This window comes from Pithys albifrons, chromosome 4 (genome assembly GCF_047495875.1).
Source record: "Pithys albifrons albifrons isolate INPA30051 chromosome 4, PitAlb_v1, whole genome shotgun sequence".
Classification (NCBI taxonomy): Eukaryota; Metazoa; Chordata; class Aves; order Passeriformes; family Thamnophilidae; genus Pithys; species Pithys albifrons.
Window position 1 is genome coordinate 52,365,508 of NC_092461.1, and position 13,410 is coordinate 52,378,917.

Here is a 13,410-nt window from a genome sequence, read left to right on the forward strand (position 1 = left end):
CCTGCTTGGCTTTTGAGATGCAGCCTTTGTCTTTGTGAGAACAATTTTTGGATGGGCACCTGTTCTTTTACTTGTGATTTACTGTATTCTGGCTTACATATTTCTTTTTTTCTACCCTTTTATGCCTTGTTGTCTCATCCTATCTTGTCTCCATCTAGGAGCGTGAGACTCCCCAACTTATCACTAGGTCAGGCTGCATTATGTATAGTAACCCCTTTCAAAGCTGAAACTGCACCCTGAAAGTATTTTTAATTCACATTATGTCTTTTGGGTTCTTGGCTAACCCTTGTTTTATTTATTTATTTATTTATTTAGGAAGATGCTTGCCACTAATTGTTACCATAGTGCCATTACCTTTTATTTTTCTTGGATAACACATTCCTTAAAATGTGTGGTTTACAGTTACAGCTCCCATTCTACCCTCTTTCTTGCAGGCTTGCAGCACTTGGTCTGACAACATGCCCCAGTTGTTCAGGTTCCTGTGTTGTGTTGCCCAGGCTGCTGGCATTTGTGTACTCCCATTCCAGTTGCTCCTCCCTGGCTGTTCCTTGTCCCAGGACTGGTTAAGCATAGTCTTTGCATGAAGAGTCACCTTCCAGGTGATGTCAGTGTTGTTACCTACGGGAAGGTACTAGGGTGCTTTGGGGCAAGATGACCTCTCATGGCTCCTCCCAGCACCTTCTTGCTGTGCTTCTCTGGTGTTCTCTCCTCTGGTATTCCTTCTGTTTCCCATCTGCTGTCCATTTGACCAGCCCCTTTGCTAATCTCAATGTAACTGTTTCTCTGTCCTTTTTGTGTAATTTCTGGTGGCTTCCCACCAGATGTCCTTTTGTTCCACTTTCTGTTGCAGCACATTTCTGAAACTACTCTTACCTTTGCTCTTGTCAAGGAGCTGGTACTAACATCCCCTGTGAGAGACCCATGGGCCCTCTTACTTATATCTCCCATTTTCCTGTAGCTTCCTCATCTCACCCATTTATCTTTCCTCCCAGTTTATTTGAACAAACCTGTGACTTTGCACATTTCACTGTGTCCAGGTTTTTCTCTGCCAGTTCTGTGTCTCCCACCCTCTTCTACAGGAGGGTCTTCAGCCCAATACCACCTGCAACTCTGTTGTCCTTTCCTGCACAGACCCATCTATGTTACTCTTCCCCATCAGTGCTCTAGTTTTCTTTCAGAATATCAACTTTTTACAATTGAAATTAGAGAATCAGCTGTATATTTTTTTATGTGTTAATATTTACTACCAACAGGTTTTTTAATTTCTTTAAGATGACTGCTGCTCCTTACAAACTTCTCTTTTCTGCACTTTCACCAGTGCACAAAATACCCCCAAAAATACCTAAATTGTTTTCTGATGTCATGGAACTGGATGATATTCAGACACTGCTGCTCTACCTTCCAGCAAGGAAATACCACTAACTTGTAAGCCCAGCCATGTGTTGAAGTCAATGACGCTGCATCCACAGCCATCTGAATTTAATCCTGCAAAACTAACTCTTCTTACATGCTGAGCTTCAGCTGTTCCCAGCAGTGAGGGAGTTGCTGCAGATAAAAACACAGAGATGGAATTCCCCTGCCAGTTACTGAAACAGCTCGTGCTCATTGCTGCCCTGGTTGCAGTGATGTTCCAGGCTGTCCCAGGAGAGAAGTCATTTGAGTGGGACTGTGTTCCTCCAGCACAGTGGCACACATGGTGATGCTCATGACTGGAGTAGATCTACAAAGCTGCTCTCCCATAGAAGTCTCCAAAGAGCCCTAAAACATAACCAAAACAATCTGTGCCAAGTATCACAAGGTGCTGGGACATACAGAGAGTTTTTTTGTTTTCTACATTAAAAAAAATCATGTTACTTCAGCAGTTGAGATCTCGTTATTAATCAGTGTGAGAGAAGGTCCCAGCTTGGGGTAAGAATTTGCAGTCAAATCTGCCAGCATGGCCAAGGAGCGCCCTTGATTCTCAAATTCTGAAATGCTTCTTTAAAGGAATTTGCAGTATTTTAACTATATCTATTGAAATAGTATGAGGCAGTACCGTGTTATCAGTGTATCGAGAAGAAATTCTAGTTGATAAGTCTCCCTGCATGCCACAAAATGCTTCTTCAGGTGTGCCAGTAGAACTGGTTGTGGAATTGCATGTTGTGGCCCTGCTCCCCAACACGTGCTGCGGGGACAGGAACTTCCTGAACTAGTTTCAGCACTGCAAATGGATATATTGAACCACAGCCTTGTTTAAACTGATGCAATATTTTCATTAGGAGTCCAACCCAGAGGACTGTGGCTCCTGGTGTAAGTGAAGGTTTGGAGTGCTGAGTGAGCAGCAAGCTCACCTAATGAAATAAAAAAAGGGACTTGTGAATTCCTGATGACACAGAAAACAGCACATTTCATGAAGGAGCTGTTTCAGAAACAAGATGCAGATAACATGGCATAATTATCACTGTTGAGGAAAGCGCAGGTATCAGCTGAAGCTTCAGTCCAGAGATGTAACACATCCTTCTGTACCTTCCTCCAAAGGCACATGGTGCTTTTGCTGTCATGAGAGCTCGTACCCGTGTAACCACACACCGCTTGGGTAAGTTTAATTCCACATGGTTCTCCTGACCACGGCTTTGGCTTCGTGGTGTCCCCAGAGCCTGTACAGCTTGGTTGCTGTCACAGAAGCGCCATGGACGCTCGGGAGGGACATCAGGAGCGGCGGAAAGGCCGTAAGGAGCGGTCCTACTCGAACTTCAGAGAAGCGACAACTCTTAACACCTGAAAAGGGTTTGTTTTAAGCGCAGCAAATGCTGCAAAGGAAATTTCTCAGGCAGGAGTGAAATTAGCCCGCGCCAAGCTTGTGCAACGGAGCCGAAGCAAAGGCTCGGCGCGGACTGGGCTCTCTGGAGGGCGGGCCCATCGTCGCGCCCACCGCCCCAGCTGCGGCCCGCGCTTCAGCAAGTCACGGGTCGGACTCGACGATCTCAGGCGTCTCTTCCAACCTGACAGTCTGTGACTCGTTCACACGTGCGGGAGCGCCGACTGCGCCTTCCCAGGCCCTCCCTTCGCTCACAGCGATGAGGGCGGCTGGACCCGCCCCCTCCTCAGCCCCGCCCCTCCTGAGGTCCCGCCCCATCCTCAGCCCCAGACCCCTCCCCTCAGACCACGCCCCTCGTTAGGCCACACCCACTCAGCACAGACCCCTCCCCTCAGACCACGCCCCTCCTCAGGACACGCCCCACTTCGGCCCCACCCAAGACCCTCAGGCCCCGCCCCCTCACCAGGCTCCGCTCCAGACCCCTCCCCCTCAGACCCCGCCCCTGGCCCCACTCGGGCCGGAAGCGCTCGTGCGCGCGCCGGAAGCGCGTCCCCCGCGGCCCGGCCAAGATGGCGGCGGATGGCGCCACCGAGCTGCTGTTCCTGGACACGTTCAAGCACCAGAGCGCGGAGGTAAAACGGGACACGGGGGCGTCGCTTCCCCTCATCTCCTCTCCCTTCTGCCCGGCCTTTGCCGCCGCTGCCGACCTGTCCGCGTCGTCGCCTCTGCGGGGCGGGCCCCGGCGTGGCCGGGCAGGAGCAGCCCCGGGGCAGGCGCCGCCGGGGGGGCCGCGGCCGCGGCCGCCTCGCCCGGCCCGGAGGCTTCTCGGGCCGGTGGTCCCACAGCCCGAGGTACCGCCGGCTGCGGCGGGGGTGGTGGGTAGGGAGCGAAGATTTAGGTGGCGGGGAACAAAATAAACGCGCTTGGAGGAGGCAGTAAGGGAGGAAGTCGGGTAGAGAGCTGTACGCGACCACTGGTGAAATTCCTGATGTTCTTGCATAGCTGATGATGAGGAGAGGTGTTTGTGAGATATTCTCTTGGATTTATGCAATTCGTGCGCACACAAAATGAATATTTCAAGCTTTTTTTGTAGTGGGAGATTGTGCAAATATTCTACTTCGAGGCCATTGGGATTCTGAGCATCCTTGAAACTGCTGGCCTTGCAGCAGATTTGTCCAAGGCTCAGCCTTTTGTGCAGTTCAGGCAGGAAGGAGAGGGGACCATTATGGGGAAAACAGCTCACTCTTGTAACATGAGAAAGATGTTACAGAGTCATAGAACATCTTAATTGTGTTCATGGACAGGCATTAGGGGAGGAAAATGGAGTTATTTGAGTTGATGCTGCAATTAAAAGCAATAAAGTTATTTAGGAGTCTTTTCTAGCTGTCAGGATCAGGTAGGCCCAAGGGTATTTTTAATTCTACTATTTAAGACAATGTTAGGCAGGAAATGCTGCCCACTGTTGTTGCCCTGGGTGGGAGTCAGTAGCCACTCCTGTCCCCCCCCAGGACAGTATGTTCTTTTGTTGAACATTTTTAATCGTGTACCAAGTTTTCTGGCACTTTCATTCTTGCCAGTGGGATTTCTAAACCTAAACTGTACTGAATTTGTATTAAAGAAACCCACAAAATGTATTTTACATGTTGCTTAAAAGCCTTTATGTTATGCTAATTCTTCAGCTAAGCAGATCACGAGTCTTGCCTTGGAACTTGTAGTTCTTGAAAACTGCTGTGCTTTTGAATAGAATTAATTATTTGGTTTAGCTATTCAGCTTGTGTTGAGCAGTCCTGATGTAGGTTTTTTTTTTTAATGTTCTGCAGGGAAAGTGGATTGAATTTACCTTGATGATGTTGAGATGTGGCTGTCAGGGCATAATCTCTTACCATTTTAGGAGGAATTGGTCTCTATTTTATACAGTGTTCCTGGGGACAAAAGTCTCCTCAGCACCAGCCCTTCTTCTAGAAATCTGTCTCCCACATGGCATACAGACTTTTAGAGGCAAAGCCCTGAGCACCCACAGCCCTCAGTCCTTGCAGGCTGCACTGCCCCCGTTCCTGTGAATGGGTCTGTGCTCCCTGTCCCAGCTGGATCCCTTCGGTTCCACAATCCGTTTTTTGACATGTCAGCCCTTAGGCCAAGATGTTGTCTTGGAGTTCTGAAAAATGTATTCATAGATTTTTCTAACTGGATGGCAGCAACTCGTGCTGAAAAGAACATCCTAAAGCCTCTTTTTAAAACTTTACATGTGTCTATTTCTTGCTTAATACCGTTCTAAAGATCTTAGTACTCCTTGCTTTCTGCTGTTTCATTTGCTTTCTGATTGTGGTGAAAGTTATATAAATTGTGACTGCAATTTTGACTTTTTAAGTTTTCATTGTTCAGTTTTGGTGGTAAACGGTGGACAAATAGTTGATGTGTGTGTTTTGTGAGTGCATGTATGGTGGAGATGATGGATCAATAGAGTAAGATCTAATGCAGTTAATTTAGTGAGAGAAGACTCTCAGCATTGATTTGTTGGTGGCTGCTACACGGGAGGTCACTGTGGCTTTATGGTTACTTCTTAGTTTGCTCAAGCATCTTTTTGGATTGTGTAAGAATTCTTTGTTCTTGCTATTTCTGTGTGGGAAATGGAAATGTTACTTGCAAAAGGTTTTCAGGTGTTGTTGCAAAATTGGAGAAATAAACGTGTTATGGCATTTTTGATGGGCCTAGTGAAACAGATTTATAGTGTCATTATAATTTTTAGTATTGCATTTGAAATATAAAATCTGCTAATGTTTAAAATTAGGCCACACATACGTTCTGTCTGAAAAAACCAACTTGTTACTGTTTGCAAGATACTTGCAAATAAAGGCAGTGAATTATTAAATAAACCAGGAACACTTTCTAGAAAAAGATATTGTTAAATATATGGAATCATAGAATCGATTGGGTTGGAAAAGGCCTCCGAGATCATCAAGTCCAACCCATGCTCCAGCTCCAGGCCATTTACCAGATCATGGCACTCAGTGCCATGTCCAGTCTCAGTTTGAAAACCTCTAGGGATGGTGAATCCACCACCTCCCTGGGCAGCCCATTCCAATGCCTGATTACTCTCTCTGGAAAGAATTTTTTTCTGATCTCCAACTTAAATTTCCCCTGGCAGAGCTTGAGCCCGTGCCCCCTTGTCCTGTTGCTGAGTGCCTGGGAAACGTTCCAGGTTATATATACCCCCTCCCCCCCGCCTTTTTCTGTCTGTCAATGTTTATCATTTTACAGAATTGAATTTTGTTATTATTGAGATTGCAGCCTTAGTTCCATTAGTGAAGAATTAGTGAAGAATGTGGTTTGCATTTTACCTTTCTTACATTTTGTTTATTCTTTGTTTTGTAGCAAAGTACCAATATAGATGTAGTTCGTTTTCCATGCGTGGTTTACATAAACGAGGTCCGTGTCATTCCTCCAGGAGTGAGAGCTCACACCAGTTTGCCTGACAACAGAGCTTATGGGTAAGTGAGAGGTGTCTGATCCAGGAACACCTTCCCATTATTTCTTTCTTAAACTTCTGTATCTCAATAGACCCTCCTGTACAAAAATGTAAAATACATTTATGTATTTGCTGGACTTTTAAGTATGTTGGGGAATCGCTTACACAATATAATTTTGGATTTTTTTTTTTGCTCTTGCTAGTCCTGCTTACTCTGATAAGGAGCTTGACTAATACAGTTTTTACTTTTGTTCTATTTCTCAGAGAGACATCCCCACATTCATTTCAGTTGGACTTGTTTTTCAACAATGTCAGCAAGCCAAGTGCCCCTGTTTTTGATCGGCTGGGGAGGTAAGTTCTGCCAAGATCAGTGTGTGACTTCAATATCTACTTTTCTTCCTGAGAACTTCTGTAGTGCAGAAAAAGCACAGTAGAAAATCCTCTATCTCCTATGGTTTTCATGTTTGGTTTGGATTTTGCTAGTTTGTGTTTCTTACCCTTTTCCTCCAATGTGTGTGGGAGGACAGAGTTTCATGCTTAAAGTGAGAAAAGTTTCTGTTATTTTTAAATTTGCAGACCCCATATATATTAGTGAAAATCACTTTGTAGAAATAAGTGGTTTTGCACCCATTTTTAACAGTATGTGTTTGTTCAGTGTTTATTGTTGGCTTATGTGTTTAGTACTGCTGTGTTTTATTTCTATAAGCATGCTGTATATTAATGAAAAAAATTACTTTGTATCTTTTATTTAACAGCCTTGAATATGATGAAAACACATCAATTATTTTCAGACCCAATGCAAAGGTAATACAATGTGATTTGGACTTCCTCTTCTTTTCCTATGTGTCTGTCATTTAGGTACAAATATGGTCACATGTGGTGTATTAGAACTGTGTGAAGTATTTACTGTTTAAACCCTTGTTCTAAAACCTGCCTGTAGTTATACTCCTTATTTCAGAGTCTGCTTGGGAGTTTCGTTGTTTTTTTTATTTTTCTTTTTTTTCACAGAATCACAGACTATTCTGAGTTGGAAGGGACCCACAAGGATCATTGAATCCAACTCTTAAGTCAATGGCCCACATAGGGGATTGAACCCAAGACCTTGGCATTATTACAACCAAGTTCTAACCAACTGAGCTCATTTTGTTTTGTTGTTATTTCCATTTGCTTTTTTTTTTCATTAATAGGCTGTAGTAGATTTGGATCTATCTAGGCACTAGGTATATTGCAAGGAATTTAATGCTTTTGGAGAAAGGTCATTTGTTGTAATGATTGATGTATTTAAATTTTTCTCAGTTTTCAAAACATGGAGTAAAGAGGTTTTTTAATGTTCACTTTTCTTTCTGGCTTTTATGGAAATACTAGTACAGTGATAATGAAGTAACCTTTTTGAAGTTGTCTTTTAAGTGCTTTTTCTCTTATTTTTAAAAAAACCCACCAGGTCAACACAGATGGGTTGGTTCTCAGAGGGTGGTACAACTGTCTGACTCTGGCAATATACGGCTCAGTGGACAGGGTGATAAGCCATGAGAGAGAGTCACCCCCTCCACCCCCACCTCCTCCACCACCTCCCCAGCAACAGCCTGGTGTGAAAAGAAATCCAAAACATGGTGAGCCTTCTGTGAAGACATAGACTTTTTTTTAATCAGCTTTATAGTATCAGTAGTATGGCCGAACTTTGCAAACGCAGATTTGGGAAGGGCTCTCCCAGCCTGCACAGTGGATGTTTTAGGTGAGGCACAGCGTGTGCAGAACTGGCCCCACCGTTTCAGTCCTGAGATCCATTTGCCACGGCCGAGCGAGCTTGGACAGTGACAGTGAAATCCTTGGTACTGTCACAGCACTCGGTACTAACTGGGGCTGACCCTGCTGAGCATCTGAGATCTGACGGGATGGGATGGCAGGGAGGCTTGAACTGCCAGGGGACAGTCCCCACTGAGACTCAACTCAGGTCCTTGGGATTCAGAGTCCAGAGTGTTCTCCTTTACATCACGGGACTGCCCTTTATATAGTATCCCATCTGAAAAACAAAACCCCAATTCTTGCACATTTTAGATTTCAGTGGCCTTTATTTTTGCTTTTGTCCCTTAGTTTTGTATTTTCTTTTAGATTTATATTGAATGGTTTTAAGTGTATTCTCATCCAGTGCTTTTTTTGAGAGTGGGTTACTTGATTTGTTGCTAATTACTTTCTTTGGTCAAAATGCAGTTTAATTTGTGTGAACCTACTCATTAAAACGTAAGTGATTGAAATACCAAAAAAGTGATTAGAATAGTATTGTAGTCATAACAAGAAAATGTCACGGTTGTGGTTAACTTCCCTTTTGTGATGTTGTAAAGTACATTACAGAAGAGTGTTTGCTTGGCATGGGTTTAAGAATGGCCATGAATAGAATCTGTGATCAAATTTCTGCTTCAATTTTGGTTTTAGATTTAAAATTAGAAGAATCTTGTTCAAAGTACCAGTATTAGACCACAAAAGTTGAATACTCTGTGTGGTAAAACCAGTTGTAAACGTAAAAGCCAGTTGAGGAAAATGTAAACTTTGTTTTTAAAAGCAACTGAAATATTATTGGTAGAGTTACCCATATAAGTTTTAAACCAGTATTATATTAAAAGAAATGAGTAGTGTTAATAAGGTTTATTACTGATACAGTTCCTGTTTACATCAAAAGTGACTTCAGGAAACTGCCTCACCTACTGCAGATGCAGAATAAAGATTAAATAAAAGCTGGACAATGAAGGTGTTCCCTAGTCAAAAGTGGCACTGAAAACAAAAAAACCTTGTATTCCTGTGATTCCATTAAATGAAAGTTTTTATTTTCACAATAAATATAGTTGATGGAGAGAAAGAAGACCAGTTCAATGGCAGTCCTCCAAGACCACAACCTAGGGGACCAAGGACACCTCCAGGCCCTCCTCCTCCTGATGATGATGAGGATGAACCTATGCCAGTGTCAGGTACAGTGCGAACAGACTGTGTTTTGTTGGCTGCACATCACTGCAGTTAGTGGATTGAGATGTCTGTTGACCAATACACTGTTTGAACATGCTGCTCATATTTTATCTAAGTGTTCTGTGGACTCTGCTGTCCATTATCCCTCTCCATCCTTCTGCAGCACCTGCCAAGTTCTCTGGTCAGTCTATTGGTTAAAAGTGCCAGGAACTCTGTATGTACTTCTTTGTAGTCTTACTGAACTAAGTGATTGGGTTTGTTAATTTTCAAGATGCTTGTTTTGTATCCCCACTATACAAAATGCAAAATTCTAAAACATGTTTATTGCCATAAAAGACAATATAAATGTTTCTATAAATACATTAGCAAAAGAAGGGGAGCTAAGGAGAATTTCCATCCTTTATGATGCTTAAAGTTCATGAGTATATAGATTTCAATGCAGCTTTTAGCACTTCAGTGATTTTAGAATAGAGCTTTTAACTAAATACTTTTGTACCAAATTCCAAAATGTTGCTTATGTTTCCTTATCAAAGATTTCAGTAGATATTTTTTTAGCAATATAAGATACATCTAATCTGAAGAGAGTGTACTAGAACAAGATATATTCAACATTCCTTGATATACCCAGTCTAAACTATCAGAGAAAGCCCTGAATCCTTGAAATTATTCCAAGCAGGGCAGAAGACACTGAGGAAGTTCTTTGTGACCCTTGACTCAATTTTGGGAAAGCATTGCCTGAGGGAGGCCCTGGGGGTGGACAGATTTTGGGCTGGGTGTATCCCCATGAGGTAATAGTTAGATATTATTATTAGATGATGCTGTAAGTTTGTGAAAAACCTGTGTGTGAGGGGGTGCATGTACCATCTTTGTGCACCTGAGATGTCTTACTAAAGAGCTTTTTTACCTTCCTATATTAACATTGTCCAGAGAATTATTTCTTTGATTTTAGGCAACAATTGGATGCAGAGCAGTGCATAGTGACAAAGGATGTGGAAAGGGCTGAGGTACCTCATGACTTCTTTGCCTCAGTCTTTAACTGGAAGACCTGTGGCTGTCTGGGGACCCAACCCTTGAGCTGCAATACAGACACAAGGAACAGACTGGAACTCTCATAATCCAGGAGGGAGTGGGGCCAGATGGGATCCACCCATTGGGACTTGTGAAGGCTCTGGAGCACAATTCTTATGAGGAGTGGCTGAGGGAGCTGGGATTGTGTAGCCTGGAAAAAAGAAGGTTCAGGAGGTACCTTATCACTCTCTACAACTACCTAAAAGATGTTGTAGACAGATGGGACTCAGTCTCCTCCCAAATAACAGGACCAGAGGAAATGGCTTCAAGTTGTGCCTGGGCAGGTTTAGCTTGGATTTTGGAAAAAATTTCTTCACAGAAAGGGTGGCCAAGCATTGGAACAAGCTGCTGACAGAGGTAGTTGAGTCACAATCCATGGAGGTATAGATGTGGCACTTAGGGACATGGTTTGGTTGTGGACTTGGCACTGCTGGATTAATGGTTGGACTTGACGATCTCAAAGGTTCTTTCCATCGTAAATGATTCTGTGATTCTGTATTACTGATCTTTGGATTTCAGAGAAGTGCTCTTATTTCTGAAATTTCATGTATTTTTAGTGGTTGGGGAAAAAGAAGATGACGTGGACCACAGGGAGGATTACTTTGAGCCTATTTCTCCTGATCGAACATCCATTCATCAAGAAAGCCAGTATTCTGATGATGGAGAAGTGGAGGAAGATCAACCAGAAGAAGGGGATGATGATGATGATGATGTGGATGTTGAGGACGAGGAGGAGGAGGAGGAGGAGGAGGAGGATGATGACGACGATGGTCAAACAGTAGAGAGTATTGCTGATGAGGATGAAGAGGAGGAGGATGAAGATGAAGATGAAGAAGAGGGTGAAGAGGAGGAAGAAGGTGAAGGTAACTGAAGTTGTAAAGAGTTAAGGGAAAAAAATGTTTATGAAATTTTTATGGCAGTTCCATTATGGTGACTGGGTGCAAAGAGAACTGGATATTATTCTTTTGTTGCAGCATTGCCTGCCTAATTTATGGTTCTGACATCTCTTGAGAGTGGTATTTGGCTGTGGAATATTTACTTCCTTATAGTAAAACTTCATGTTCCTTTTTATAAATAGAGGAAAATAGATACAACTTGTTTGGGTGAGAGCGAACATTCAATCTGGTTATGTTTTGTTTAAAAATGTAGGAAAGTGATGAAAGACATTATTTCTTAATTAAAAAGAAAAAAATTATGGCCATCATCTTCTTGATTACTTAGTTCCCACTCATTCCTGTGCAGAATTTCAGATTAGAAATTGATAGATGCAATCATAGGAAGAAAATTGGACAATATTCTTGTAGTAAAGTGTACCCTAGTTAAACTTTTTGCTTTTTATGTTCTTTTAAATGTCTCCGTTATTACATAAAAGACCACTGTGAACTGGGACTTTCACTTACATCTGGAGAGAGAGAAGGCTTTTTGTCTGTAAGTGTATGATTGTTCTCCAGCTGGTAATATTTGTATTAAATAAGTTATTATTTTGAAAATATTATCTGTGGTTATGAACATGTTTATTCATAACTGATTTCATAACTGAATCTTTTTTTTTTTTAGGAGATGATGGCTATGAGCAGATTTCAAGTGATGAAGATGGAATTGCTGATCTGGAACGTGAAACATTTAAGTATCCAAGCTTTGATATTGAATACACTCCTGAGGATCTGGCATCTGTACCTCCTGTGACATATGAACCTTTTGAAAAGGAGCTTGGACCTCTTTTATACTTCAGCTGCCCTTACAAGACTGTATTTGAAAATGAAGTTGGTAAAATAAAGGACCAAGACCCAGAAAAAGAAAATTCAGGGGCAGTGGAAGCCTCAGTTAAATTAACTGAACTACTGGAATTATATCAAGAGGAAAGGGGTGCAAAGTGGGTCACAGCATTAGAAGAAATTCCAAGTTTAATAGTAAAAGGGCTGAGCTATCTGCTGGTGAAAGACACAAAGCAAGACTATATTACCCAGCTAGTAGACTGGACCCTGCAAGCTTTAAACCTTCAGGTGGCTCTCAAACAGCCCATTGCTTTGAATGTTCGACAACTCAAAGCTGGGACAAAACTGGTATCATCATTAGGAGAATGTGGGACTCAAGGAATAACGGCACTCTTGCAGGCAGGAGTTATTAATGTGTTGTTTGAACTGTTGTTTGCAGATCATGTATCATCCTCCCTTAAACTTAATGCTTTTAAGGCTTTGGATAGTGTCATTAGTATGACTGAGGGAATGGAGATGTTTCTAAGAGGCAGTGTAGATGTCCATGAAAAAAGTGGATATCAGAAACTGCTGGAACTGATACTGTTAGATCAGACTGTGCGAGTAGTTACAGCTGGTTCTGCAATTCTCCAGAAGTGTCACTTCTATGAGATTCTGTCAGACATTAAAAAGGTGGTTGATCAGTTAGCAGAGAACACACCTCCTCTTCCTAATCACACAGAGCCAGAACAGGACCAGGACTTGGCAGGACTTGAAAGAACCAACCAAGAGTATGAAAATGATGTGGAGGCTCCTATGGACATGGATCATCTTTTGGAATCCTCTAATATAAGCGAAGGAGACATGGAAAAACTTGTTAGTCTTCTTGAAGAGATCTTCCATTTGATGGAAACGGCTCCTCATACAATGATTCAGCCACCTGTGAAATCTTTCCCAACCATGGCACGCATTACAGGCCCTCCAGAAAGGGATGATCCTTACCCTGTCTTGTTTAGGTATAGCAGTTGCAAATTCACTTTCTAGAGAGTATTTCCTTGAGCTTGATAGAGAAATATTTTAGGGGTGACTTGATTGACTAACTTTTCTAGATGTTCCGCTTTTGTTCTTTATTGGAGGGTTCTAGATGGTGCTTATAAAGTCTGAGAGAGTTTGATAAGTTAATGTACCTATTATTCTGTTAGCTTTCAATCAACCTAGCTTGCATATAATGAGATGTTAATCTCTCCTTCTTACTGGTACTGTGCTTGCACTTGAGTTGCATTCATAGATGCTGAGCAGCTGTGCTATCTGCTGTCCCATTTGAAAATGCTTGTAGATGTGGAGTGTTTTCCCTTTTGTCTTGGAACATGTCTATGTGTATGGATAAAACAGATCTTGAACCCTCCTGCTTGTAGGTGAAGGTGGCAAGA

At 42.6% G+C, this 13,410-nt stretch overlaps 1 protein-coding gene across 1 annotated transcript in view; it reads left to right on the top strand.

Annotated features, from left to right (window-relative positions):
* Window positions 1-3,346: 3,346 nt before the first annotated feature.
* Window positions 3,347-13,410, top strand: part of VIRMA (vir like m6A methyltransferase associated) — a 30,933-nt gene continuing 20,869 nt past the window's right edge. The window contains exons 1-8 of the mRNA XM_071554157.1: window positions 3,347-3,429; window positions 6,170-6,285; window positions 6,528-6,614; window positions 7,019-7,067; window positions 7,705-7,873; window positions 9,101-9,223; window positions 10,844-11,149; window positions 11,844-12,996. Of these exons, the coding sequence (XP_071410258.1) occupies window positions 3,367-3,429; window positions 6,170-6,285; window positions 6,528-6,614; window positions 7,019-7,067; window positions 7,705-7,873; window positions 9,101-9,223; window positions 10,844-11,149; window positions 11,844-12,996 (2,066 nt within the window). The 5' untranslated portion in view covers window positions 3,347-3,366. The remainder of the gene's footprint in view (window positions 3,430-6,169; window positions 6,286-6,527; window positions 6,615-7,018; window positions 7,068-7,704; window positions 7,874-9,100; window positions 9,224-10,843; window positions 11,150-11,843; window positions 12,997-13,410) is intronic.